Below are 25,990 nucleotides of genomic sequence, written 5' to 3' on the forward strand. Positions count from 1 at the left end.
TCATCCAGCTGCCCGCCCTCCCAAGCAAGATCACCACTCCCCAGTCCCCGCCCAGCATGGCGACCGGCAGAGAAAACAGGCCATGGCTGGTGCAGAAGTACGGCGGAACCAGTCTTGGAAAACTTCTCGAGTCGATCTGCAGCAAAATCATCCCATCCTACCTGCAAGACCATAACCTGGTGGTCGTCTGCTCGGCCCTCTCCGGTTCCACAAAGGCCAGTGGCACCACGAGCCTCCTGCTCGAGTGCATTTCCCACGCCGAGGCCGGACTGCCTGCCCAAGCCCAGCTCAACAAGGCCCTTGAACTCGTCCGCGATAACCATGTCAGACTACTCGAGAAGCACCTCGTCAACTCAAATGGTACGAGGAGTGATCTTTGCAGCGACATATTTGATACCACCAAGAATGTCATTATCAAGGAGTGCGAAAGCTTGAGAGGCTTCCTTCTCGCAGCTCAAATTATCGGGGAATTGTCGCCTCGGGCGAGAGACCGGGTGGTAGCACTGGGAGAGAAGCTCGCTTGCAGAGTTGTTGCTGCATACTTAAGCAGCAAAGGCGTCCCGGCCGAGCCGGTCATTCTCGAGGACGTCGTCGAGTCAGTGTTTGGCGGAAGCATCTTTGAGCAAAAGACCGCGCTCGACAATCTCGGTCCTAGGTTCTACCACCTTCTTGGCGACGAGATTACCAGGAGAATAAGAGAGTGCGGCGACCATGTGCCAATAGTCACTGGCTTCTTTGGCATCATGCCGGACTCCCTGCTGAAGAACGTGGGAAGGGGGTACTCTGATCTATGTGCTGCGATGTGTGCAGTCGGTACCAAGGCGACGGAGCTTCAGATCTGGAAGGAGGTTGATGGCATCTTCACAGCAGACCCAAGGAAGGTTCCTTCGGCGAGACTACTGTCGACAGTCACGGCAGAAGAGGCGACGGAGCTGACGTACTACGGTAGCGAGGTTATACATCCGCTGACCATGGACCAAATAAGATGCGCCAATATACCCCTAAGACTAAAGAATGTCTTCAATCCCACGGGCGCGGGAACGATCATCTATCCCTCACGAACACCTTCGCCGCCTCTTACACCCCCAACACCGACGGACGAAAAGGTGGATGTCAAGGTCCCGCTTCCTTCGATCGACTTCATGCTGGGCAACGGATATCACGGTGACCAGAAGGAGAGGCGTCGACCAACAGCTGTGACCGTCAAGGACTCAATACTGCTTGTCAACGTCGTTTGCAATAGGAACACGAAGTCCCAAGGGTTCTTGTCTGGTGTGTTTGATAGACTAGAAGAGGCTGGAATCAAGACTGATCTCGTCACAACGAGCGAGCGCAACGTCAGCCTTGCATTCCAGCATTCGGAGGAAGGGTCCTGTCAACATCAGAGGCTGAGGGTTGAGCTTGAGAAATTTGGAAAGGTAAGAAAGGCCGCGACTCATCCAAAGACTTCTTTGCTAATGAATTACTTGTCTGCAGGTCGTTATCACAGAGAACATGTCCATCGTCACCGTCATCGGCCACAAGATGAGAAACATGGTTGGAATATCGGCGGAAATCATGTCTGCCTTGGCCGCAGCGAAGATCAACATCTTTCTCGTCAGCCAAGGGGCGAGCGAGATCAACGTTTCGTACGTCAACCCCGCGCGATGCACCACAGCACCAAATTACATTCCTCCAGAGATCCCCGTCCTTTTCCTGTTGCCTTCCGCGAAGTCCTCCAGCTAACAGAATATGCTAGACTCGTCGTCAGAGCCGAAGACTCCGTGCTGGCAATGAATGTGATCCATAGCAAAGTCCTCCGCATCCCCACACATTGGGAGCTGGAGAACAACTTCATCAAAGGTGCGGCCGAGCCTCCTCGTCCGAGACATGCCACTGCCGAGTCCTACCGACCGCTTACACCTCCCAGGTCCGTGGCTGTACTGATGCGCCGGCCTGGGCGATCGTTTCGCATCGCGCCGGGTGAGGGAGAGCAGGCTGCGTACGAGTACATTGTCAGGCGGTGGTTAAAGAAGCGGAGAGACGTCAGGGTGGTGTCGGGGAGGGAGAGTGGGGCGGGGCGCAGGTGAGGTGATGCCCTCCGCTGTGTGCCGCGGGAGGATGTTTTTGGTTGAACCTGCATAATACCATATATCATTGTCTTTACATAGCATTCAGACTGGAAGTACAGCATGGGACAGCGTCGTCCGGCATATGGTCGGAGCTTCTGCAGCTTTTTTGTTCTCGACTCGGTCATTTGGCTCAACTCATACAATTTATACCAATCTTCATATCGTAAGTATGCAATCTTATCGCACCCCACTGGCCGAGCAACAGCTCGGAGATTCAACTACATGCAATATCACCACCAAGGGTTATGGCGAGCTTAACATAGCTTTTATGCCCGAGGCCAGTTTCGAACGGCGTGGCAGCTCATAGTGCAGCTTGACCGGGATGGGGGCACCGACATAAAGCCACTTTCTCATGGGTAGTGTTCTGAGAACAAAGAAAGTTGACTAAAGAGGCTGAAACAGGCGGAAGTGCTAGCAACGACGACATCAATTCATCAACCAGACAACTGGTCTTTGTTCCTGCCGATCCCCTTGCAGTTGCGGTACGACTGCGTCTCTTTTCAGGCCCCAGGATCTCAAGATGGGTTCGGGGATATTAGACAGACGAAGGCCTTGCCAAGCATTACACACACTCAAGCTTGTCGCGGAGTGCGATGCATTTCCCCGGATTCGCGGGGTTATTGCTAAGGGAGCTAGCTGGTCTAACGCTGATCATCAAATGGTCTTCGGCAGTGTAGTCTGGGGATATCTTGCAAGGGAGCCGAGATGTGTCAATCGAGTGTTTTTTCATCTGGAGAAGATGCTGGAAAGGCCTGTTCGAATCTGATGTTGATGAAAGTTGGCGGAAAGACGTTTTCAAGGTGAACTTCCATCAAAGGAAGACAGCGAATGGTTGATGGAATACTCTTTCTGGGCTTTATGTGGGAGTTGATATTGTCAAAGGACAGTGGCAATGTCCTTCCTAGCAACAATGGCATTGTCCTAGAATAGTCTTCGTCCAAAGCACCATTCACCTTGGCAACCTTGCCCGCGACCTACAAATACCTATGAACCCTCCCTCCTTCCCACTGACTCTGCATCATATCACACTCCCTTCGCATTGCAGCTGGTCTCAACAAATTCGATTTCGCGTACATATCTCCAACTACTCACTCACACTCCCTTCATAGATAGAACACACAACACACACAGTCATTTCTTAACCATGTCTTCTCTCCTACTCACCTCCCTCCTCCTCTCCCTCGCATCCGCCCACGTCGTTCTCGAGAACCCCAAACCCTTCAAATTCGTCGCCGACGGCCCGACCAACCCCATCTCCGCCACCGGCGACGACTTCCCCTGCAAAGTGCCCCCCGGCGCCTCCTACATCGTCGACGGCGAACGCACCGTCTACGCCGTCGGCGAGCCGCAGACCGCCACCTTCGCCGGCCAGGCCGTCCACGGCGGCGGCAGCTGCCAGTTCGCCCTCTCGACCGACACCGAGCCGACCAAGCAGTCGACGTGGATGGTCATCCATTCCATCGAGGGCGGCTGCCCCGCGCGCAACCAGAAGGGCAACCTCGAAGGGCCTAATAAAGATGAGTACACCTTTTCCATTCCACAGGGCATCGCGCCGGGGGAGTATACCTTTGCGTGGACGTGGCAGGCGCGCGTTGGTGGACAGCCGGAGTATTACATGAACTGCGCGCCGATCACGGTCGTGGCGTCGAAGAAGAAGCGCGGGCATGCCAGGGAGGGGTGGGGTGTGTCGAAGCGGCAGACGCAGTTTCCGGAGCTGTTTATGGCGAATATGGGTGAGGTCTCGGGCGGGTGCACGACTAACGAGGCGCTGACGGCGCAGGTGCCGATTAAGTACCCCAACGCGGGGACGTCTGTTGATCATCCTGAGGGCGAGGCTAATTTGTTCGTGCAGCCGTGTGATGGGAACCCGCGGGCCGGCGCCGGTTCCGGGGGTGGCGGGTCGGTCGAGCCGCCTGCCGCTTCCGCTTCCGCTTCCGCTTCCTCCGCCGCGCCCGAGGAGGAGCAGCCCGAGCCGACTACGTCTTACATGGACACTCCCCCCGCCGAGCCGACATCGCCTTCATCCGAGATCGATACCCCTGCCGTCACCTCGCCGTCGGTCGTGAGCACCACCGCCCCCGAGCGCCCGGCCCCGTCTTGCGCTGTGCCTGCGGTGTCGACCGTCGAGGTGACGGTGACTGTCACGGCTACAATTACGGCGCAGGTCCCCGTGGCGTCGGGGGCGCCGGACGCGCCGGCGGATGAGGATGACGATGAGGATGACGATGAGGCGTGCACGGAGGGATATCTTACATGTCTGGAGGACGAGACGCACTTTGCGACGTGCACTGGGGGCGAGTTGACGGCGCCGCAGCCCATTGCGCCTGGGTTCAAGTGTGCGGCTGGGGAGGGGGAGGGGCTGGGTATTTCGCCTATTGGGGGGTATTGAGGTTGGTGCTGGTTCATCGATGACGGTCTTTACAGCGTGAAGGGGGGGATACAGTCTTTACATAATGTCAAAAGTCAGAAGAAGGGAGGAAGCGTACAGTCTTTACAGCACATGAAAAGTCAGGAGAAAGAAGACATCTTACAGTCTTTACAGGAATTAGTGACCCGAGGAAGGGTATCACGAGACGATTCTGAAATGAAACAAAATTTCAACTATGCGCATAACAGAAATTTCCTTCGACATTCGTTCAGCTAGCTGCGGGAATGGGCACCGGTCCGACAGGTCCGACGCTTGCTCCGACATTGGCCTGATGCATCGTCCTCGGTCCCAGCTTCGAGTGATAGTCTATCGCGGTATGGAACATCTGAAAGTTGGCCCACATGATGATGTCTCCCTCTTCGGCCTTGGGCAGCAAGATGTACTCCGGCTTCAGCACCCGTTCTTGAATCACCTTCAGCCACTCTCGGATCTTCACTACATCATCCACCACAGTCGGCTCCTCATCGACACTCGACCGCAGGAACATACGCCGCACACATATCCCATGCACCATAAACGCCTTCTCTCCAGTGACGGGGTTCACCCACACCATAGGATACCGCTTCACAGCCTGCTCATCCCACTCCCCCAGCTCCTCTTCCCTCATCTCCTTCCCCTGACTCACCAGCCCCAGCCCATTCGCATTGCCCTTGCAGTTCCCCATCCACTGGTACGGGTGCGGCGCATACTCCACCCACGAGTGGTCCGCAACCTTCTTCTCCTCGTCGCTCATTAGCTCGTACATCTGCACATTGCTGAAAAACGCAGTCAGCCCCGGCTCTACGGTCATGCTGCGCCCGCTGCCGTCGTCCCAGTGGACCGTGACCTCGGGCCCAGTCGGGCGCGTGATGCAGCGCAGCGTCGTGAACCACGCGGGCTCGCGGTCGTAGAGCGCGGCGTCGATGTGCCAGCGCTGGAAGCGCGTGTGGCCCGCCTCGAAGTCTGCTTCTGAGAGGGGCAGGGTGTGGAAGTCGTGCGAGGGCGTGCGGGTGAGGGTCTTGTTGAGGAGGCCGTAGTGGTTTTCGCCCTGGAAGCCTTTGCCGATTACGCGGACGTTTTCTGCGCCGGGGATGGCGAGGACTTCGCGGCCTCTCTGGTGGCACGGTGAGCTTAGCTACTGGTCTCTGGGGATGGGAGAAGAAGGGCTTACGGAGAGGAGGCCGCCTTTTTCGTTGAAGGTCTTCATGTCGCCGTGGCCGTGGACGAGCGGCGCGTCGGGGTCGAGTCTGGTGACGAGGTCCCACTGCTTGATGGGGTGGATGTGCTTCTGCCCTTTGACGACGAGGACTTTGTGTGTCCAGATGGCATCGTGCAGGGCTTTGATATCGGCATCTTGCGGATGATGTTAGGAATCTGTTATTGGAGACGAGGAATTTGACACTTACCGCTGATGTCATCCAAATCGAGTCCGGTGACGACGGCTCCGAAGTTGTGTTTGTCCTTTGGTGTCTTCTCCATCTCCGTCAGAGTGAAGGTGCGGTTTGGAGTGAGTATTCCTGGAGACATCTTTTCACGCTTTGCAGAGCAATTACAACTGATTTAGAAAAGCTGGTGAGATAGTGCTTAATCACGGATTTGTGCTTCCCAATTAGATACTCACAGTCTTCCAAACAGTCTGAGCAGGGCCTCATCTGATATATCTGAGGCATACCATGAAAGCCAGAAAAGCGGTATCATTATCCCGTTCTGAGAGTATCTACCATGCTCAAACTCCGGTGCACGGCTGCCGGTCTAACCTCTCGACTTACACTCAGTCTACGAATGCTATCGTCCAATAACAGAAAAGGTGTAGGAGTTTGATAAGCTCGGCCGAGGCTTATCGTACCGTCTGACTGCAACCCCTTGCCACTTCGGCCGAGGTTGGTGATCGATGCGGGGCAACACTGCGATAACTGAGGTTGCATCGTTTTGGAGAAGGTCCATGTTATTCCCGGCAAGCAACTAGATGCAAGCTTTGTTCAGTCACGACCACAATGCTAGGAACAGTTGAGGGAAAGACACCAGATATGATAACTTCAAAGACAAGACATCGCCTAGGGCCCACGAGAGATGTCATCGCAATATCAAAATGCAGGTGGACAGCTTTAAGGTTGGGAGTTTCCCAATTCTCAGTGTACCTAACACAACCTGTTCGTCACTATAGAAGAAGTCATCAACTTATTGGACACCATATGAAATGAATCCGAGGACTTAGATTTCCGCTCGATCTCCATGTGTGACACTTCGACCTCAGTTAGTTGCAAACCCGCAAGCTTCACTATTGACTCAATTTCGTGGCGTGGTCAAGGGGCTTGTTTTTCAATTCGACTGATATGTAAAATTAACACGAGGCTTCAACACAAGGATATCGGTTACGCTGCTGCCTCAAGAGCCCTTGCGCTGGGCAATCCCTGTCCCTGTTCCTCCGCCTGCTTTATCGCAGCCAACTTCTCCTGCGCCGCCTTATACATCCGATTCATCGCGTTCCGATTGAACTCCTCCCCCGTGACCACAGGATACTTCCCCTTCGGACCCTGAATGATCGCATCTTTGCAAGGCTGGTTGAAGAACGCAATGCTAAACCTCTCGCCGTAAAAGTCTCCCTCCTCACAAGGTGCCTTAACACGGTGGTACGTGCTCTTGAAGCGATCGTCGCTCCAGCTCATGAGCAAGTCTCCGATGTTGCACACGATGACCCCAGGCTCGAGATCGACCTTGGTCCATTCGTCGCCGAGAGCGTGCTCCGTAACGGCCTCGCGGCCGGGGCAGATCTCGAGACCGGAGTAGCCCGGCTTCTGGAAGAGGAGCGTGAGGAAGCCCCAATCGGCATGGGCGCCGGCACGATGGTAAACTTTGCCGTCATTCAGTTTTGGCGTCTCGTAGTAATGGAGCATACGCAGCGTTGATTGCGAGTTCGGTCGCGCGATGTCGTGCCAGTTGATGAAGTACTTGTCCTCGAACCCCAGTCCACGAGCGAGGCAGATCATGAGCTTCTCCGAAATATCCTGCACCCTGTGCATGAACTCCAGAGTCTTGGCTTGGAATCCGGGGAGAGTGCCGTCGTCAAGCCAAAGGCCTTTCATGTTCTCGCCAAACTGGATTTGGTACGACTCCTTCTGGTCTGCCGCGCCCGTGGAGGGCCGTACTTGCGACAACTTCTCCCATCCGACATTTTGTGGGTTCCAGGGCACCGTGGCCTTGGTATCATCCGGGAGGCGGAAGAACGACTCCGCGGTGGACAGCATGTCCTGGATGTCAGAGTCGGCCAAGCCGTGGTCCTTGATGGCGAAGAAACCGACATTTTCGGCGGCTGAGCACAGCTGGGCTGTGATTTCGTCGATTCGATTGTCGAAATTGTGTAGAGAAATCTAATGGATGTCATTGACACGTTCTCAAAAGCCGGGGCGACTGGACTTACTTTTGAGATCTCCCGATCGACGTACCTTGTTTGCTTCTCCATGACAGGTCGCTTTCCGGGAACTCGTGAATCGATGGTGTGCGTGTCCAAGGGATGAAAGCAATGAATCCGGCCCGACGATTCGAATCACCCGAGAATGTGACTTAACCAGCTGTGTGAAGCGCCCGCCGCCTTAAAAATGTCAACTATGTAAATTCTGCGTTCAAGTATTATGCTTTGCCGTCAGCTTCGGTGACGTCCGATAAGGTTTACCCCTCTCCAATCTCAGCTCCCGATCTTATCACAGCCACTGATGTTTTCGGCCGAGCTGGTCGAGAGCGCTTACAGAACACGTATTACAACGTGAATTGGAAAATGTCTTTGTGGAGGCGTGAGACTTCGGCAAACGGTAGCACACAACAGTCGTTCGCTGCTATGACCGAATGCCATAGCATGCATTGGCGACCGGGTCTAGAAGGACGGTATTGGGGGCTTGCGCTCATCTGTAGTGGTAGAGTCCAAGATGCAGGCAAGTGAGAAAGTCCAATTCATTCCGGTCTACTGCTAAAGCTACAACGATATTTCCTCCTTAAAATCACACTGCATGTTGGGAATCCTCTCAGGCGGCAGGGTGGTCGCTCGCCGCCACATTGCACTGATGCATCACACGAGGACCGTAAGACTTAGGGAACTCGGTCTGAAATAGGTCAGTGTCTGATTACTCGGTTTCAGATTGCTCAGAGGTCTCACAATACTATGCCAAAGTGCTCGATTGTACCATAGAATTACGTCTTGCTCCTGGTGTGGGTGGGCGTAGATGTTCTCCGGTTGCAGAGCAGGCTTCATGATCCTATGCATAGTCGATCAGTCATGCTGAAGTTTCATTGGGTTGCTGGCAGACTCACTTGTCCATAAACGCCCTGACCTCTGTCAAATCATCCACAATCGTCTCCTTGCCATCGGGACTATCTTTCAAGTACAACTTGAAGGCACCCTGCCCATGGACCTGGAGCGACTGCTCGCCCGTTTTGGGGTTTGTCCAAACCATCGGATAAATACAAACCTTCTCCTTGTTCCACTTCGGGAGCTGGCCCAGCGGCTTCTCAAGGCCCTCCGTCTCGATTAGGTGCCCGAGACGTGTGCTGTGAGCGCCTGACATCCAGACGAATGCATGAGGGGCGTACTCGATTCGACTGTTCATGACAATCTTGCGAGTCTCCTCGTCGAGAAGGGCCAGGGCTCTGCTGCCAGCCACCATGGCCGTAGCGCCGGGAGCCATTTTCATCTCGGTCCCGCTGCCATCCTCCCACCGGACAGTGACATCCGGACCTTTGGGCGTCCGAACCGCTAGTAGGCAGCCTACTCGAGGCGGGGGAATCGCATAGAGAGCCCCGTCAAAGTGCCACTGATAGAATCGAGAGGCGCCAGCTTCACGTTCATCTGCAGGGATATGCGGCGGAAGGTGAAATTCTTCATGGTCTATCCCCTGGACCTCAAAGCCAGGAGGAAAGCCGTAGTGGTTGTCAGGCAATGGTCCGCGACCGAGGATATGCACTTGGGGTTGGTCGGGAATCGCGGGGCGTTTCGGGATGCCGAAGAAGTCAACGCCGTTGTGGTGGACGAGAAAGGGATCTTTGCCGTGCGCAAAACCCCCAGTCTTCTCATCAGGGTCAAAACTGAGGCTTGTGTTAGCAGCCCGAAAAGGAATTGACATAGTGGTTCACACACTTTGAAGTCAACTTGTACTGCTGCTGCGACTTCAGCATCTCTGGCTGCTCCTTGAAGACAAGAAGCTTGTACTCGTGCAGCGCATCTGAAATGAGCTCGAAGTCCGCATCAGTGAAGTTGTTGAGATCAATGCCATAGATCTCGGCGCCAAAGTCGACTTTGCTGGATTTCGCATGCGCTATGGGGACTACGCGGCCGCTTGTAGCTTGAGCATGTGGGAGAGTGAAGTGGATTTTCTGAGGCTCTAGGCAGGTTGCCTCTTCGGTGACAACAGACGTGATGACCATGATGAATTCTGGTTGGAACGATGACTAGTTCTCATCTATTGAATTGAGAGAGTTTAGGGTCGAATTCTAAAAGCTAACCGGGTTTTCCTTAACTGCCGCTTCTTGTATCAGACTGCTGGTGTTCTCAATATCACCGACCAAAATGCAGCCAACCCAGTGAGAGATCCTCGCCTACTGGTGTGGCTCTATCGGAATCGGACGTCAATCTTATCGATCAGTCAAAACCAGACAGTCTGAGCCCGGCCGAACCCAAGGGTGGAGCCTGAACTTCCTCGGCCGAAGTGACAGGGGTGTTGTCGAGATGATTGTTCTGCGGGAAGACGAAACCTCGACAAGAGGATCGCAATGTAAGCTATTTTGTTTGCGAATCCGATTTATGTCAAACAAAGACGTCTGAGGCGAGACACAAACAGAGATCTTTGCAAGAATTGTAGCCTTCACAATGACGAATTCAGCGCCGTCTTCTTGCTACGTCACCACCTCCTTCGGGACCAAGACTCACTACCTCCTCGCCGGCGACCCCTCTGGACCGCCCCTGGTCTGCCTTCACGGTCTGGGAGGCTCGACTGAAACTTTTGAAAGACTCTTGCCAGTTTTACCCAGTTCCTACAAAATTGCCTTGGTTGACTTTCAAGGTTTCGGCAAGACACCACTGGCCGACCAAACAGGAAAGCTCACCATCGCGGGCCATGTCGCCGACTTACACGATCTCCTCACATCTCTCCAAGAATCTCCTCAAATGCAAACAAATGCGAGCAAAGCCATCATCATCGGCCACTCCCTCGGCGCCATCGTCGCGCTGCACTACTCAGCCCAGCATCCCGACAACGTTGCCGGCCTCGTCCTCCTCGGTCCCGGCCGAGCCATTGGACATATTCCTGCAGCCCGCCAACGCATGCTTGACCTCGCTGCAAACGTGAGGGAGAAAGGAATACTGTGCGGAGCGGAAATGGCGACCAAGTCGAACTTTTATGAGGACACACCCGACCGCTCGGCCGATCCTGTGGCGCGAGAGGCCATTCGTAAAATGGTTGCTGCATCGGATCCGGAGGGATATGCTCAGACGTGCGAGGCGCTTGTGAACTTGGAGCATACGGACCCTGACTATTCGGCTATCAAATGTCCTGCAGCATTTATTGCCGGAGATAAGGACATGATTAGTCCCGTCGAACGATCTCGGGAGCTTAGCAAGCTGTTGAGTGGAGAAAGATGGGTTGAAGTTGTGAAGAGTGGACACCAGCCTATAATCGAGGATTTGAAAGCTGTAGAGCAAGCTGTCACAGAGCTTCTTGGGAAGGTGGTGATCTAGATAAGACTTGTGAGGGAAGTGAACTAAGATTCGACTTAAATGAACTTCGTTCTGGTGGTTTCGCCCGAGAGGGGTTGCGCCCTGCAAAGGGAACTTACAAATTGTCAATCACAGGTCAAGCTTTTAACATCGCATAGTGAAACAGTTGGTTGGCTGGCGTTCTGTAGACGCTTACCGAAAGCCTTCTCTATACGGGCGGATAGAGACAACGAGGGTGAAGAGGACAATACTAATGATAATCATCGGGATTCAATAGAAAAGATGATAGGAGTGAGTAGCATAGGGACTATACAGCATGTGCGATACTTCGCTAGAAAATAGCCGATCTCTTTTAGTTTTGCGCGACTGAATTTGCTATGTACTGACTGAGTCCGATCGAGGACGATAGTAGACGGGATTAAAAAACGGAGGTAACAACGACAACAACATCGACGACGACGACGACGATGACGACGACGACGGCAGCTACGATAACTAAGATAGTATAGATAGCAACTATGATAATAATTATGTAGAGAATAGTTGGAAACACACGAAAAATAGGCAGTCTGTAAATTAAGTCTAGCTCACATTGCGAAGGGGGAAGTCAATGAGCCCAAAGCAACGATAGAGTCTCAAGGCACAGAAAAACAGTCGTGGTTCACGAGGTACAAGAGGTTCTCGAAACTGTTGGCGCCGTCAAGTCCCACCGTATTAAATGAGTAACCGAGAGAGGGTTCGATGATGTGGCCAGCATCTTCCCCGCCAGGTTCGCCCACATCATCGCTCTCTTGAGGATCCTCAACCTGTACATCCATTTGTGATTGATGTTGACCGGCAGAACGAGATGAACCAGCCGACTGACTGCTGGCCGTGCCCACGGAGAACGCCTTGACGAATTCTGGAAGGTCGAACTTATACCCTGATCTGCTGTTTCGGGGGCTGTCTGCATTGGATGAGCCGAAAGTGTCATCATGTCTCCTACGCTTTCGCCCTTGATTTGGGGCTCCACTTGTTGAAGCAACTTTGGAAACCTCCGCTAACAACGCACCTAGCAGCTTGATACCCCTTACGGCAATCATGCTATTTCGGTGATTATGTAGTATCGCAATGACGCTCTCGGCAAGCTGCTTGTGCGCAGCTGATTCCCTATCGTTGGGGTCTCTGTGAAGGACGTCCAGCAGAAGTATGACCGACGCGGCAACCGAGAATGCTTGGTGTATCCAGAGCGTTGGTCCATCCTCATCTACAACACACTTGTACTCTTTGATGATGGTCTTTGACGCTGCAAGGCACGTCCGACGTGTGAATGCGAAAGCGGGATTGATGAAACTGTCAGAGAGAAATGATCGGTGGATCATAATGATCTTATGGCCGGAGCTGATTGCTAGAGCACGGCGAGCCCAAGGAATCCAACAGGGCCACTTCGGGTCGATGGGAACGTGCGAAAGGAACATCGGTCTCTCTGTTGTCACAAGAGTACGAAGGCGAGCATCCCAAGCCAAAACCTGCTCATATCGAGTATAAGCAGTGTTTCGAACCATCAAATCATCTTGAAGCTGGGGAATAATAGAGGCGACCTCGCGAAGAAATCGGCAATAGCTCGTAATGGTCGGTGTGTCCACTGGTAGTGGCAGCAAATCTTGATCATGGCAGTTCAATGGTGGCTCGGAAGTCGAATACAGTGGATTGATCAAATAGCTTTCGGAGAATGGTATTCCAAACCAGTCCTGGCTGCACAGCTGACACCAGACCCGTCTACCAATCTCCCTATCGATCGTATTGCGAGTTGTCTCACTGCCTAGACGGTGAAGACCAAGTGACTGGGCTATGCGAACAGCTGCTGCAAGCTGGATGCTTTGAGAACTGCTGAATCCCAGAAGATGCGCGGATATGGTGTTTGTTGCAATAGCTTGACAGGATAAGATGCTCAGATTGGCAGTATAATCAGCTCTGTTCAAGCACGTCAAGACCGCACCAAACCAGCGTTTGGACAGAGTTCTCCGTTCCGGATCGCGGAAGCCCCAGGATTGCAGGGTAGCAGGTGGGGAGCAGACCAGACTTCCCGTCATGATGGAAAAAAGAAGAGCAACCCATTGCAAATTGACGCCGGGTCTGTCAATCATGCCGCCGTAGTCAGCATAGAAGGCTTCCAGCTGGTCGCGGAAACTCGGTGCGAAGAATGAGCCATGATACCAAAGTAAGCACTCTTCGTGGTATTGAACCAGCTGCCACACCTGTTGCGGACTTGGGAGCAGTAGCTGAATGACGGAAAGTTGAGAGCAATCTCCAAAAGGATCGATCGCAGACTCTATGACGTGAGAACCTTTGTCCCAAACATCGCCTGAAGCCGTTCCGGCAGTCAACGTAGCCTCGGGCGAGACAGTGGAATGATATTCGGGGTCCTTATGTCGCCCCCAAGCTAGAAACTCCAGAATAGATGCCGCGTCTTTCATAACGGCATCGCTGCTGTCAAGTCGATTATTCTGAACATCCGTCCGATGTGTTATGGACTCGGGCGGATTCAAAGTTGGATCAAGGTGCAGCACTTCATGGGAAGTTTCCTCGTCTTCTGCAGGTGGAGGATTGTGCTGTAATGCTGTGCCGGAAGTAGCTCTTTGCACTTCGGCTTCAAGTTCGGCTATCCTGCGGTGGAGAACATGGAGTTGTCGGGCGGCATCCGACGGTGATCGATGTTGAGGGGAGGCTCGGGAATCTACTACTGTGGATGAGTCCGTCTCGGTTGATCCGAGAACGCATGCATCCTGTTCGCCTCTAAGAGTATGGATTGCGCAAGTTAGCATCCCGCTCAGAAAACTTTTCCAGAACAACGACCGAGACATTCGGTGCCTTCCCCGTAGGCTACTCTACCTTCGGACACAGTTGCTACATGGCACAGTCTTGCTGCATTTCACCTTCCTTCGTGTACAGGACGCGCAGGCCAGTCGGTTGCGACTGTTCGATGCCAACGAAGCGGATACTGACATATTAGGTGGAATGTCAAAAGTTGCCGAAAAGAAGTCCTCGGGGACAAGATACGGGCAAGCAGAACAAATCCTCAAGTTTCATGGATCAACACTGGCAAATTCCCTTTGCCCGGTGCCTTTGCTCTGATTGCCTCCCGCGTTATCTTTGGGGGATGAACCAACGACATCAGAGATTAGGATCTCAAAGTCCGTCATTGGTTCTGGCTAGCTCCAGGGTGTGACGGCCCCGCTATCCGATGGCCGGGGATCGTCAAAGATGGAGTCCCCGATAGCACCCCGGCCGAGGTCTGCATTCAAATCGTCCTTATCTCCACCCACTACCAATTCAGATCAACTCTATCTACAAGGGTTCGCAATTGGCTGCAATCGTGTACCGCATGCAAGTTGAGCTTCTTGCTTGAAATATTACCTGCAGGCTCATGAGCATGGCTTATTCACGTCTAACCATTAGGTCTTCGACTGTCATTCATCTCTGATCAGAATTGTTTGCCTTCCTGTCTTACAAGAGCTGCTAATGTTCGTGAGCTTGTCAGCTCTTCGAGTAAGATGGTCACGATGGAAAACATGACTTACCGAGAACGTGGCCAAGCTGCCAAAGAAAAGATCAAGCTTCGGCTTGCCGAGCCCACAAGCTGGAAACTTTCGAAGCAGGAGAGCAGCATCGCGCCCCCTGAGGTATGGACGAACGCGGACATGGACCCCGTGCCTCCGGAAAGGCGAACGTGGGGCAAAGGGGCCTTCATCACGTACTGGTTCTCGGATCTTGTGACTATCTCGACCTGGAACACTGGCGCGGCTATTGTTACAACTGGTAAGATGGCGATGGTGTTTTATTCACAATTTTCAACACCAAGCTAACCTTCCGTTAAAGGCCTTTCTGCTACCGATGCCATCCTGATTGTCTTGGTTGCCGGCATCTGCAATGCCATTCCAACAGTCTTGAACGGGGCAATCGGGTCTGATCTGCATATTCCATTCCCAATTGCCTCTCGGGCTAGCTTTGGCTATTGGTTCAGCTACTTTGCCGTTGTAAGCCGTGGCATATTGGCTATGTTCTGGTTTGGCGTGCAGACGGCTGGCGGTGCGACATGCGTGACCTCTGTGAGTATGGCCGAGAGATGTTGGCGGTTCTTGTCTGACAGTGCTGCTAGGTAATCGCTGCCATCTGGCCTAGTTTCAAGGACATCCCCAATCACCTACCTGCTTCAGCCGGTCTCACCACAGTGGGAATGATATCATACCTGATCTACTGGCTAATTCAATTCCCTCTGCTTCTGATTCCGACGCATAAGCTGCAGAAGATGTTTTGGGTGAAGACATTTCTTACACCGCCAATGGCCCTCGCAATGGTAAGTGTTCATAAATTAGTTTTCATGTTGTGGTTCTGACAAAATTCTTCAAGGTCATATGGATTTCACTTCGTGCTGGTGGTGGTGGTGACTTCCTCAACAAGCCCAGTCAAGTTCATGGCTCAGAGCGTGCATGGCTGTGGCTGTCTAATCTTGTAAGCAAACCTCGATCGTCGTTTGGGCTCATGGGGACTTACCTCCCTGCAGACAAGCGTTACCGGTGGTTACAGCACTCTCGCTGTAAACATTGCGGACTTTTCTCGCTTCAGCAAAGAAAGACGTTCCCAGGTGTGGCAGCTGCCTGTTATACCCTTCTTCAAGACAATTGTCGCTCTCTTCGGTGTCATCTCCGCCTCTGCCGCTCAAGAAATATGGGGAGTTACGTATTGGACGCCGCTCGAGATCATCAGCACGTGGCAAAACACTGCCGGTGGTAGAGCTGCAGGCTTCATTTGTGCCTCCATTTGGCTCCTTGCGCAGATCAGCGTCAACATCAGCGCCAATGCCGTCTCTTTCGCCAACGATATTACAACGGTAGCACCGAAGTGGTTCAACATCCGTCGCGGTACAGTATTCGTCGCTTTCATTGGCGGCTGGGCCCTTTGCCCATGGATTATCGTTGCCTCTGGCAAGGCTTTTCTCAACTTCATGAGTGCCTATGCCATCTTCATGGCTCCAATGGCGGGTATCCTGTTCACGGACTACTGGCTCATCAAGCGGAAGAAGTACGATGTTCCTGCTCTCTACAATCCAAATGGCATATATAGTTACGGAAAATACGGCACTAACTGGAGAGCTTCCCTGACGATGGTTCTGGTGATCATCCCAGTCATGCCTGGGCTGGCCGCAAAGGTGTCGCCAACATCTGTTCATATTGATCAAGGTTTGGCGAACTTATTCAGTTTCAACTGGCTTTATGGATTCTTCTTGTCTATTTTCATTTATTACTTCTCCAACATTTTCTTTCCTCACAAGCCTACACTTCTCTCCTACGTTGTGACTGGGTTTGGTGACATAGTCCATGGCGTTGAAGCAGATTCAGAGAGCCAAACTGCAGAAGGCAAAGAGAAGTTGGGAACGGAAGTGGATAGTACGACTAAGAACATTTAGGTTGGAGAGTGATTTGGTTTGACAGTATTCACAAGAGCCTTATTCTTACTATGCGATGGGCTTTCGCAGCTTCATGTGACGTGTATATCTTTTGGGTTCCAGATGATGCTGTTGGGTGTGAAGATACACGATCCTTATAACCCACGTCCGGCCCGTTGCAGTTATTAGATCAAAGGTGAGAACATAAGACAAGTCGGTAGAACATCGAGTCCAGTCCGGAGTAAAAGAATAAGGGCCCTGGTACTCAATTCGACAGTACTTACTGCGTCACAGGTGACGATGTTACATGTAGCGCATCTGAAATGGAGCCTTGACTCTCATACATGGTTCTAGAGGACAACTCAACCTGCCCATACCGTATACAATGACTATGGATGTTCGGAATATATGCCAGCCTTCATGAAACAATTACGATTCAGCAACTGCATTCCCTCTGGATTCAATTACCCGAGTCTCCAAAAGCGTGCGGTTTTGTCCGGTTGACACTAGCGACGGGATGCCTAACTCTTCAATCAAACAAATGCGAAACGTTTAACGGCATGAATGAGGGAGCTTCAGACGAGTAAACATTTTGACTCCCTGATTGCCTTGTCCGGGATTCCCGGGCCGCAGCTCAAACCCCACAAAGTCAACTTGGACCTCGGGCCGCCCCAGCGCTTTTTTGGCAGCGGACTACACTGTTGACGTACGAAGCCGTCGCATTGGCCGAGACGCACGGCTTGTGAATCTCGAAAGTGGTTAGCGCTTTGACGACTGAACCGCGTATAAAGCCATCAGTCATTTGGAATGAGACGTCAGTGTGTGATCGACTTCCGAAGGCAGGCTGCCCGGATCTACGACACCACCCGACAGAATGGCTGCTACGGATACAGACGAACTGGCGAGAGGTTACACCCTCGTGAACGACACTCAGTTCAACACAGGCCTGTTCCTTCTTGACAGACTGAAAGTAGGCCCGGGCATGCGTGTTCTAGATGTTGGCTGCGGACCAGGCAACCTCACAGCTCACATCGCAGACATAGTCGGCTCGGAGGGTCACGTTGACGGTGTTGATCCCAGCAAAGAGCGCCTTGCCCTTGCCCGCGAAGTAGCAAGGCCCAACTTGTCGTTCCACGTGGGAACAGCCGAGGATCTGTCGCAATTCAAGACGGCTACTTACGACATCATTTTCGTCAACTCCACGTTCCACTGGGTACAGGACCAGCCTGCGGCAATTGCGGAATTTGCTAGGGTGCTGAGACCCGGCGGCCGACTTGGGATGTCTGGCGGCTCCGGGGATCACAAGGCAGTACACGAAAAGATCAAAGAGGAAGTCCTTGGTAGAGAGCCATACCGAAACTACCCAGTCATCAGCGGGCCAAAATTTATCAAACAGAAAGACTTGGACCAGCTCCTAGCTGGTGCGGGATTTAAGGAGACGACTTTTGTCATAAACAAGATTGTTAAGACAGCGAAAGACGGCGAAGCCATGATCAATTGGTTAGACTCAAGTTCCTCAGGAAAGACCTATGGTGGCGTTCCGGTCGAGTTACGTTCCAAGGTGCGGGAAGAGATGAAGCAGGAATGGGAGAAGCTCACGACGAAAGACGGTATTCACATGGACATGCAGCTGTTGGTTACAGTAGCCACTAGAGGATAGAAGGCTAACATGAGTTCACGTCTCCATGAGATCCCAGTTGTGTACGGTGATAGACGACAATGCTATAATTCAATGATTGTCTCTTCGTGCTATAGCCTATTCAGTTGCCGTTCTCACGTAAACATGTCCACAGCCTTAGCCGCGTTTGGCGGCGGCTTGTGTATGACCACCCGTATGACGATCTTGTCTTGATTCATTGATCTGACGGCTGGGGAACACGAGACCGACGGAAATTGATCTCCCGGGGGATAGAATTGTTTGGACAAACTTTAGAAAACGTCACCTCCCATCGTATCGCTACTCATGCATATCATTGGCGCTCACTCTACCCGTGCCACACACCAAATTTAGTTTGAGACAAGGTTAAAAAGTCCGATGTGTATGCAGGTCGCATCGCGTTTCTAGAATAAGGTTCCTGCGTCAAGATCTCCACGCGGATCATCTTTCCTCATTTGTCGGCTAATGGAAAACTCGACTAGATAGGACGAAGTCAACGCCTTAAGAGACGGCCGCAGACGCATGGAACAAACCCATCCTGGTTCCAGATGGTAGAAGGATTCGGTCTCGGGCATTACGGCATTTTCCGAGAGTTCCGCCCGGTTGCGAAAGGGGTCTTCCCTGAACCTCCACGCCGTTGGCAACGAGCCAAGCGATGTGTTCGATCCTGTACCTGCAGACCACAGCTCTCACGGAATCTAGTGCTTGGCACTTCCGCAACTCAACTTTTTGAAGTATCGGGTGGCTCACTATAACCAACAGCTCCAGCTAAATGCCCTAGCTAACTTCTAGTTCACCACACCTAGTAAATCACGACCATCCGGCAATGAGCCAAACATACATGCAGTCTAAGCCTGATATCTCTGTCAAAGCCGAAGAGGATGAGTCAAGTACTCACTTTGCCGTGCATTGGAGCGAACCAGAAGATGAGGATCCCGAAAATCCAATGACCTGGTCATCTCTGGTGAAATGGACTCATATCCTAACGATCTCGGTCATCAGCTTCTTGGTGTGAGTGACATTTTCTCAAATACTGTCGCTTTTTAGACACACGTTAACATGAAAAGGCCGCTTGTGTCCGCAATGCTCGCGCCGGCTGTTCCCCTCATAATGGCAGAGTTCAAAACCAACTCTGACACGTTCGCTACCTTTGTGGTATCAATCTTCGTATTAGGCTTTGCATGTGGAACACTTTTCTTGTCTCCGTTAAGTGAGCTCTACGGCCGGATGTTGATCTACAACGTGTCAAACGTAGTTTTCATGCTGGCTACGATGATGTCAGGCTTTTCGAAAAACGAGAGCATGCTATTGTTTTTTCGATTCTTATCTGGATTCGCAGGCGTGGCTACAATAACGATTGGCTCGGGCAGCATTGCTGACTTGATGCCGAAAGAGAAGAGGGGGAAAGCTGCATCAATTTGGTCTGTCGGCACCATCCTCGGACCAACAACAGGACCCATCATTGGAGGCTATATCACGGAGGTCGCCGGCTGGAGATGGATGTTCTGGGCAATCTCCATCGTTGTAAGTGATCGATGACGCCTTTTAATGGACGCAGCTAACCATGAAGGCAGATTGCCGTTGTCAGCATATTCATGTTTCTCATATTGAAGGAAACATATCCACCCGTCTTACTAGAGAGGAAGGCTGCCAGACTGCGTAAGGAGACGGGAAATGCTAACTTCCGTTCGTCTCTCGCGCCAGACTATACTCCGAGCGAGCTGTTCCGTCGAAGCATTGTTCGGCCGCCAAAGCTGCTCCTTACTTGTCCGATGATCACGGTCATATGCACCTACGTCGCAACCCTCTACGGGACGCTTTACCTGCTCTATGCGACGTATTCCTTTGTTTTCACCGAGGTCTATAACTTCTCAACGGTAGCTGATGGCCTTGTATTCCTTCCTGGAGGAATCGGCACACTATTAGGGGCTTATTACATCGGTACACTCAGCGACAGAACAATTAGAAAGCGCGTCGCTGAAGGGAAGACTCCAACGCCCGAGCATCGACTTTCCTTCATAATCACGGTTCCTGGGGGACTGACATTTCCCGCTGGCCTATTCATTTATGGCTGGTGCGTCGAATATCGTGTCCATTGGATTGTCCCCCAGATAGGCACAGCCATCACCGGCTTCGGGTCAATCTTGATCTTCACTGGTATCCAGACGTATCTCATTGATACGTTTGAGCGATACGCGGCCAGTGCTGTCGGAGCCAACGCGGTACTGCGATGCCTCTCTGGGGCATTCTTACCGCTTAGCGGACTGAGCATGTATCACAGGCTGGGATGGGGTTGGGGAAATAGTCTTCTGGCATTCCTTGCATTGGCCTTGGCCCCGATCCCCTGGATCTTGGCAGTACATGGTGCCAAGATTCGCAGCTTGCCAATCAACAAAGTGAATTTGTAGCATAGTTTCAGCAGCAATAAGAACGTGATCAGACGGAGAAGGGACATATAGCATAGAGGATTAAATGCAGAAAATCTGTTGGCCTGCAAAAAACATCAATACTGACATGCATAGAATGACTGAACTGAGCTGAACAAAAGTGATGTATTTCTTTTATTTACGAATACAAATGGCATATATACGACCATAGAAGTATGAAATATGCATAGTCATGATAAAATGCGCGCTGAGCTATGGATAAGGGTCGCAGACTCTTTCTCACAATCTCGCTTCGTTTTGTGTTGCTTCAAAAGGGCTGAACATGGCAACAAGCTCGCTCCGCCCGACTCCATCCAAATGCAGCTTCCGCAGATTCCTTCCCGTTTTCCGATACTCCGCACCCATAGCCATCTCGGCGAGAACAATGATGGCTGCAATAGGTGATGCATCTATGCCCAGCTTTTCAGCCAAGCCATGCCAGGACACAAGTAGATCTGGGACGTCTTCGGTGATATTTCTATTATCGATGTCGCTTGGGGCCTTCAGCCTATTATGTGGTGGTGAACTTTGCGCCAGGTCAACCAGATCGGTGAAGCTTTGGTCGTAGCATTCGTTGGATATGTCGACGGCAGTTCCGAGGCGAAGTCCGAACTTCCTGCCTATCTCCATTCGTACTTGGTCAATCGCTTGCATTGTGTTGGCCACGGATCGCGTAAGACCGTCTCGATACAACATGAAGTCTCCAGCAGTACTTTCAATGCGTCCGGCGTTCATCAGCATCATCGCCGGGTGGAAGACCCCGTTGACATTGGAGAGGCTGACTTCAATGACGCTACTGCACCACTTCAGCTTCATTGGGAAGATGCTTTGGATGTCTTCGTAGAACCCGGGCCGCATATCGGCTCGCAAGGCTGTAATGAAAACAACTTTCTTTCTCCCGAAGACGAGAAGGTTGTTGTCATCCATCCTGCATGAGTACGGCGACAGGTTGGTCTCTAGTATGTTGGCCACCTCGATCTCAGCATCCATCAACAAAGACACCAAATTTCCGGGAATGGCGATGATTATATGGCGTCTAAGATCGTACTGTTTCAGTTCCTCCAAGATTGTCTGCTGCCCAGTCGAGGGGACAGTGAGAATGAGAATCTTGGAGAATGCTACAGCTTGGCTCATGTCGGTCGTCAAGCGCAGGTGCGAAAAGCCCTCCATCATGCCGCTGAGCATAAGCCGGCCTTTGCTCATCACATCATTGGCATGCCGCAAATGAGTCTCGTGAGAGTACAACAGTGTACTCTTTCCATTATTCTGGAGATCGGCAGCAAGGGCAAAACCAGCTGGCCCAGCGCCTACGATAGAAATCCGGGATGCCATATTTCAGAGTATCTCTTGACACTAATGACGGTGGGAGGGGACGAAAATGAGTGAGGGAAAGAATACGCGGACAGCAAGAATGACAGAGATAATGCCAAGAACCGGAAGGAAAGATCAGCAAAGGTGGTATGACATGCGTCTCTTCATAAGAAAACCAACAACTTTGATATACCGCTGTGCAAGACTCATGTCCGTGAGATCTTTAGACATTGATGCATGTAGTTCTGAAAGACACCCCAGCCCTGGACTTGGGTTTGGTATGCTACCTGCTCAAGGCAGGCAACCCTATACAGTGTTACATAGGTTAAGTCAATTTGCCGCCCAGACGGGACGGAGTGGCGAGGATAGCCCGGATAATTGGCTTTCTGTTTCAGCCGCACGGCCGTTGGTGGCTCGATTCCCCTCTTCATGGTCAAGAGTTGCCAAAGCTGTGGGCGTCCCACCATATCCTTTGGACGTGCACACCCTAGCACTTGGCGGTGGATTTACAGAACCCGAGTCCTGCTTAGTGAGTGATCGGCATGAACCCAGCTGGGTGGTAATGACGAAAAGCCAATTCTCGACGTCCATAATGAAGGCTTCCTGAAGATACCACCTCAGGAAATATGGAAGTAAACAATCTAGAGACTAATGGCGATCTGATGTTGGGTGGCTTGCATGACTGCATACCTCCCGCCGCTTCCCCGCGAGGCCCACGTGTGAGTCCTACGCCTCGACTCAGCACAAGCGGGCGATCACAGACGATTGCTTTCCTAAAGTGGCCTCGGGCAGTAAGACTCCAGTCCGGGGGGGTTTCAAGGTACCAAGCGGGCTCCCGGGTAAGGTTCCCAGAGCGACACGCTGCTGTTGGCGGGGTATTGGGTTTCAGTAACCGCAAACGCCATTAACGAGGAACTCGGAAAGCCGTGTCGAGGAAGAAGGCCATGAATAGCCAGCTCGAGTTCACACGGCGAGTTTAGACTCCTAAAACACAAGACGCGACGCCGTAGGGCGTATTGAGACGGGGATACGATTGAGTTAGGGATGTTGCGCTCCCCGTTGTTTTATACGTGATTGACTAAGTGCTTGTGGTCTAATCTTAAAGTTAGCCTCTTGAACCTTCTCCTCCTTGTTGCCAAGTTTTTGAAGGAGACCACACCTTTGTCATCATTGATCTGGGCAAGCTTTCTCGAATCAGAGCCCTGCCACCGAGGCCTGAACCGGCACCCGATACAGCCAGTCAGGCAGCTTTCTCCGTCCAGGCACGTAGGTACCGTCACGTATGCCAAAGCTCGGGCTCAGGCCACTGATCATACAGTTCGGATGCTCGTTCCTGTTCACCCATCTGCCCTCATCTCTTCTTCAGCGCGACTTTCGACGAGTCTGTGAGTCGACATGCCCGCCATGGCAACTTCAGTCGTCGTCGCTCTTTTGGTTCTGGCTCTCGGTGTATCTGCTCAGGTCGGAAGCGGTGTCATTGGCTTCGGTATTTCGCTCTATCAAGATCTATGCTGCCAGGCGTGCCACGACTCACTCTCTTCGTTATGGTTGACCTGCACCACTTTCAGCAATGCGACAGCTAGCAGCATGCCGGGCATGTCTGGTATGTCGAACATGCCTGGAATGAGCATGCCGATGGCTATGACATCGCCAGAGTGTTATGCCTCGAACACTCCCTGGCTTCAGACAATGGCATTCTGCATTCAGCAGCATTGCACCGCCGATGGCTACCCCGCCGATAAGCAGGCTGAATGCTTCAGTAATCAAGCGGTCGGCGGAGCACGATCGCCGACATTCGAGCAAAGCATGCCCTTCATAGCACCCACCATCGAGCTTGCGGCCAATGCCACCTGGCTCAACATCACAAGCTTGGTGAACAGCGAGGTGTACTCTTCGACTTACGGCAGCGAAGGCGAGTTCCGTAGGTCCGAGTATCTCCACTCAACATACGCGTACGTAGCACAACATTTTCCCTCGTGCTTTCCATTGAAATCATACTGACCTTACCCAGCCTCACTTTGTACCTCGTGGTTATTGGAGGATGTCTCGCTTGTGGAGTCTTGACGCAACTCGCGGCTGCTTTCCCTTCAATTCACAGACGGCTTCAAGCATCCAGATTCTGGCCAAAGCTGCGAGAGTACATCTTCCTGCCAGGTTTAGTAGGATCTCGACGATTAGAACCTTTGCCTGGCCAGGTAGGCTATGTTCCTCGCCGAACTATCAGCATCTTCATTGCCATCTACATCACTCTGAACGTTGTCTTCTCTGCCATCGGGTTTGGCAGCTTTCAGCCGAACATCAACTTCAAGTCCAAGGGTTTTGAGCTTTGCGAGTATGTAGGTAATCGCACTGGAATTCTGAGCCTGGTCAACGCGGGGCTCGCTATCTTATTCGCTGGCCGCAACAACGTCTTGATCGCTCTGACAGGATGGAGCCTCACGACTTTCATAACACTTCATAGATGGGTTGCACGGATCGCTACCGTGCAAGCTATCGCGCACTCGGTTGTGTATACACTGGCATATTGGCAACCTGGCTATGACGGGTTCTCAGCGTATGTTGCCAAAGTTGCGGAACCTTTTTACGTAAGCTGTCGTTTCTTTAAGTGTTTGGCCACATTGTCTAACATTATCGGCAGTACTGGGGAATTATCGCCACCATATGCTTCAGCCTGGCCATGGGGGTTGCTATTCTTCCGATGCGGATCAACTTCTACGAGACTTTCCTAGCTCTCCACAATGTCCTCGTAGCTGCCGCGTTGGCTGCATGTTGGTACCATATAGTGCCCCATTTCACCCTGGCTTTCGGCTACCAAACCTGGCTTTACATCTGCTTCGCATTCTGGGCCTTCGACCGGACAGCGAGATTACTTCGCATTGCTATGTTCAATCATATTGGCGGCTCACAGGCAACACTTGAGGCAATTCCGGAATCGAAGTTCATGCAGCTGACAGTGTACCCTCGGAGTATGAGAGGGTTTGGCCCTGGTCAGCACACTTTCCTCTACTTTCCAGGGTTGGGAATGTTCTGGCAAAGTCATCCTTTCAGCGTCTCGGGCTGGAAGACCAGGACCAGCCCTTCGTTCAAAGTCATTGCTGGGGTCCCGCCTACAGACGCAAATAAGACAGAGACCAAGAACAACTCCGATGTTGTGGTGCTTTCTAATGGGGTTGTGGACCAGGGTCCAATGTCCGTTTCGTTCTTGATTCACCCCCACAACGGAATCACCGCGCGACTTCAGCAACGCCTTGCGTCCTCCAGCAATCCTACCATGGATATCACGGTATACACCGAGGGGCCATACGCAGGCCACCGAGCAAAGCACCTACCTCTGCTCAACGCTGACACAGTACTCTGCATCGTTGGTGGAATTGGGATAACTGGCGTCCTTGGGTACATCCAAGAATACGCCACTGCATTGCACAATGCCGATGAAATATCCCAGAGAGGCGCTGGTATAATGAACAGAACAAAACGGTTCATATTGGCATGGTCTGCACGGGAGATATCACTCATTGAATACGTAAGACAGAAGTATCTTGACGGGGCGGCCGGCATAGAAAGCTCATTCTGGTGTACGGATGCAACTGTCTCGAAGCTACCATTCAAGAAGGATGGCAGATATGAGGTGGATATGACTACGACGGGAGTCATTCTTGGTAGAATGCATGTTGAGACTCTGGTAAAGTCTTGCCTGGAGAAAGAGTGCCGGACCGCTGTCTTGGTGTGCGGTCCTGGTAGGATGGCAGACGAGGTCACAAAACATGTCGTGAACGGAGTGAAAGATGGCTTCACCGTCGACTTGATTGAGGAGTCCTTTGCATGGTGATGTTCGATCTCCCCTGTCACACATATGGGCGTTGAAATACAACTGGTCTTTTGAGCATCAAGGTCACTGGCGCGTAGCGCCAATGTAGATAAAGTGAGACTTCTAATCAGTAAGGGATAGAAGT

General features: G+C 52.2%; 10 protein-coding genes across 10 annotated transcripts; 6 read left to right on the forward strand and 4 right to left on the reverse strand.

The window, feature by feature from the left end:
* Window positions 1–56: 56 nt before the first annotated feature.
* COL26b_009170 (uncharacterized protein) lies at window positions 57–1,725 on the forward strand (the record flags this gene model as incomplete). The annotated part of the gene is made up of 2 exons (XM_053181910.1): window positions 57–1,418; window positions 1,477–1,725. The coding sequence occupies 2 exons, from the start codon at window positions 57–59 to the stop codon at window positions 1,723–1,725; spliced, it is 1,611 nt and encodes a 536-aa protein (XP_053034141.1).
* A 1,530-nt stretch (window positions 1,726–3,255) lies between these two features.
* On the forward strand, window positions 3,256–4,500 carry COL26b_009171 (uncharacterized protein; the record flags this gene model as incomplete). The annotated part of the gene is made up of 1 exon (XM_053181911.1): window positions 3,256–4,500. The coding sequence occupies one exon, from the start codon at window positions 3,256–3,258 to the stop codon at window positions 4,498–4,500; it is 1,245 nt and encodes a 414-aa protein (XP_053034142.1).
* Window positions 4,501–4,747: 247 nt separating this feature from the next.
* On the reverse strand, window positions 4,748–6,045 carry COL26b_009172 (uncharacterized protein; the record flags this gene model as incomplete). The annotated part of the gene is made up of 3 exons (XM_053181912.1): window positions 4,748–5,632; window positions 5,690–5,871; window positions 5,925–6,045. 3 exons carry the CDS (start codon window positions 6,043–6,045, stop codon window positions 4,748–4,750), a joined length of 1,188 nt encoding a protein of 395 aa, XP_053034143.1.
* Window positions 6,046–6,890: 845 nt separating this feature from the next.
* On the reverse strand, window positions 6,891–7,978 carry COL26b_009173 (uncharacterized protein; the record flags this gene model as incomplete). The annotated part of the gene is made up of 2 exons (XM_053181913.1): window positions 6,891–7,886; window positions 7,937–7,978. The coding sequence occupies 2 exons, from the start codon at window positions 7,976–7,978 to the stop codon at window positions 6,891–6,893; spliced, it is 1,038 nt and encodes a 345-aa protein (XP_053034144.1).
* An 838-nt stretch (window positions 7,979–8,816) lies between these two features.
* COL26b_009174 (uncharacterized protein) lies at window positions 8,817–9,930 on the reverse strand (the record flags this gene model as incomplete). Its single annotated transcript, XM_053181914.1, has 2 exons — window positions 8,817–9,591; window positions 9,644–9,930. The coding sequence occupies 2 exons, from the start codon at window positions 9,928–9,930 to the stop codon at window positions 8,817–8,819; spliced, it is 1,062 nt and encodes a 353-aa protein (XP_053034145.1).
* Window positions 9,931–10,372: 442 nt separating this feature from the next.
* On the forward strand, window positions 10,373–11,239 carry COL26b_009175 (uncharacterized protein; the record flags this gene model as incomplete). Its single annotated transcript, XM_053181915.1, has 1 exon — window positions 10,373–11,239. One exon carries the CDS (start codon window positions 10,373–10,375, stop codon window positions 11,237–11,239), a length of 867 nt encoding a protein of 288 aa, XP_053034146.1.
* A 3,521-nt stretch (window positions 11,240–14,760) lies between these two features.
* COL26b_009176 (uncharacterized protein) lies at window positions 14,761–16,664 on the forward strand (the record flags this gene model as incomplete). The annotated part of the gene is made up of 5 exons (XM_053181916.1): window positions 14,761–15,016; window positions 15,077–15,306; window positions 15,357–15,554; window positions 15,608–15,709; window positions 15,762–16,664. The coding sequence occupies 5 exons, from the start codon at window positions 14,761–14,763 to the stop codon at window positions 16,662–16,664; spliced, it is 1,689 nt and encodes a 562-aa protein (XP_053034147.1).
* An 853-nt stretch (window positions 16,665–17,517) lies between these two features.
* Window positions 17,518–18,303, forward strand: COL26b_009177 (uncharacterized protein; the record flags this gene model as incomplete). The annotated part of the gene is made up of 1 exon (XM_053181917.1): window positions 17,518–18,303. One exon carries the CDS (start codon window positions 17,518–17,520, stop codon window positions 18,301–18,303), a length of 786 nt encoding a protein of 261 aa, XP_053034148.1.
* A 2,663-nt stretch (window positions 18,304–20,966) lies between these two features.
* COL26b_009178 (uncharacterized protein) lies at window positions 20,967–21,896 on the reverse strand (the record flags this gene model as incomplete). The annotated part of the gene is given in 2 exon segments (XM_053181918.1): window positions 20,967–21,762; window positions 21,775–21,896. The coding sequence occupies 2 exon segments, from the start codon at window positions 21,894–21,896 to the stop codon at window positions 20,967–20,969; spliced, it is 918 nt and encodes a 305-aa protein (XP_053034149.1).
* Window positions 21,897–23,843: 1,947 nt separating this feature from the next.
* On the forward strand, window positions 23,844–24,498 carry COL26b_009179 (uncharacterized protein; the record flags this gene model as incomplete). The annotated part of the gene is made up of 3 exons (XM_053181919.1): window positions 23,844–23,989; window positions 24,262–24,369; window positions 24,465–24,498. The coding sequence occupies 3 exons, from the start codon at window positions 23,844–23,846 to the stop codon at window positions 24,496–24,498; spliced, it is 288 nt and encodes a 95-aa protein (XP_053034150.1).
* Window positions 24,499–25,990: the final 1,492 nt, after the last annotated feature.

This window comes from Colletotrichum chrysophilum (assembly GCF_026319265.1).
Source record: "Colletotrichum chrysophilum strain AFK26 chromosome Unknown scaffold_86, whole genome shotgun sequence".
NCBI classification, from domain to species: Eukaryota; Fungi; Ascomycota; class Sordariomycetes; order Glomerellales; family Glomerellaceae; genus Colletotrichum; species Colletotrichum chrysophilum.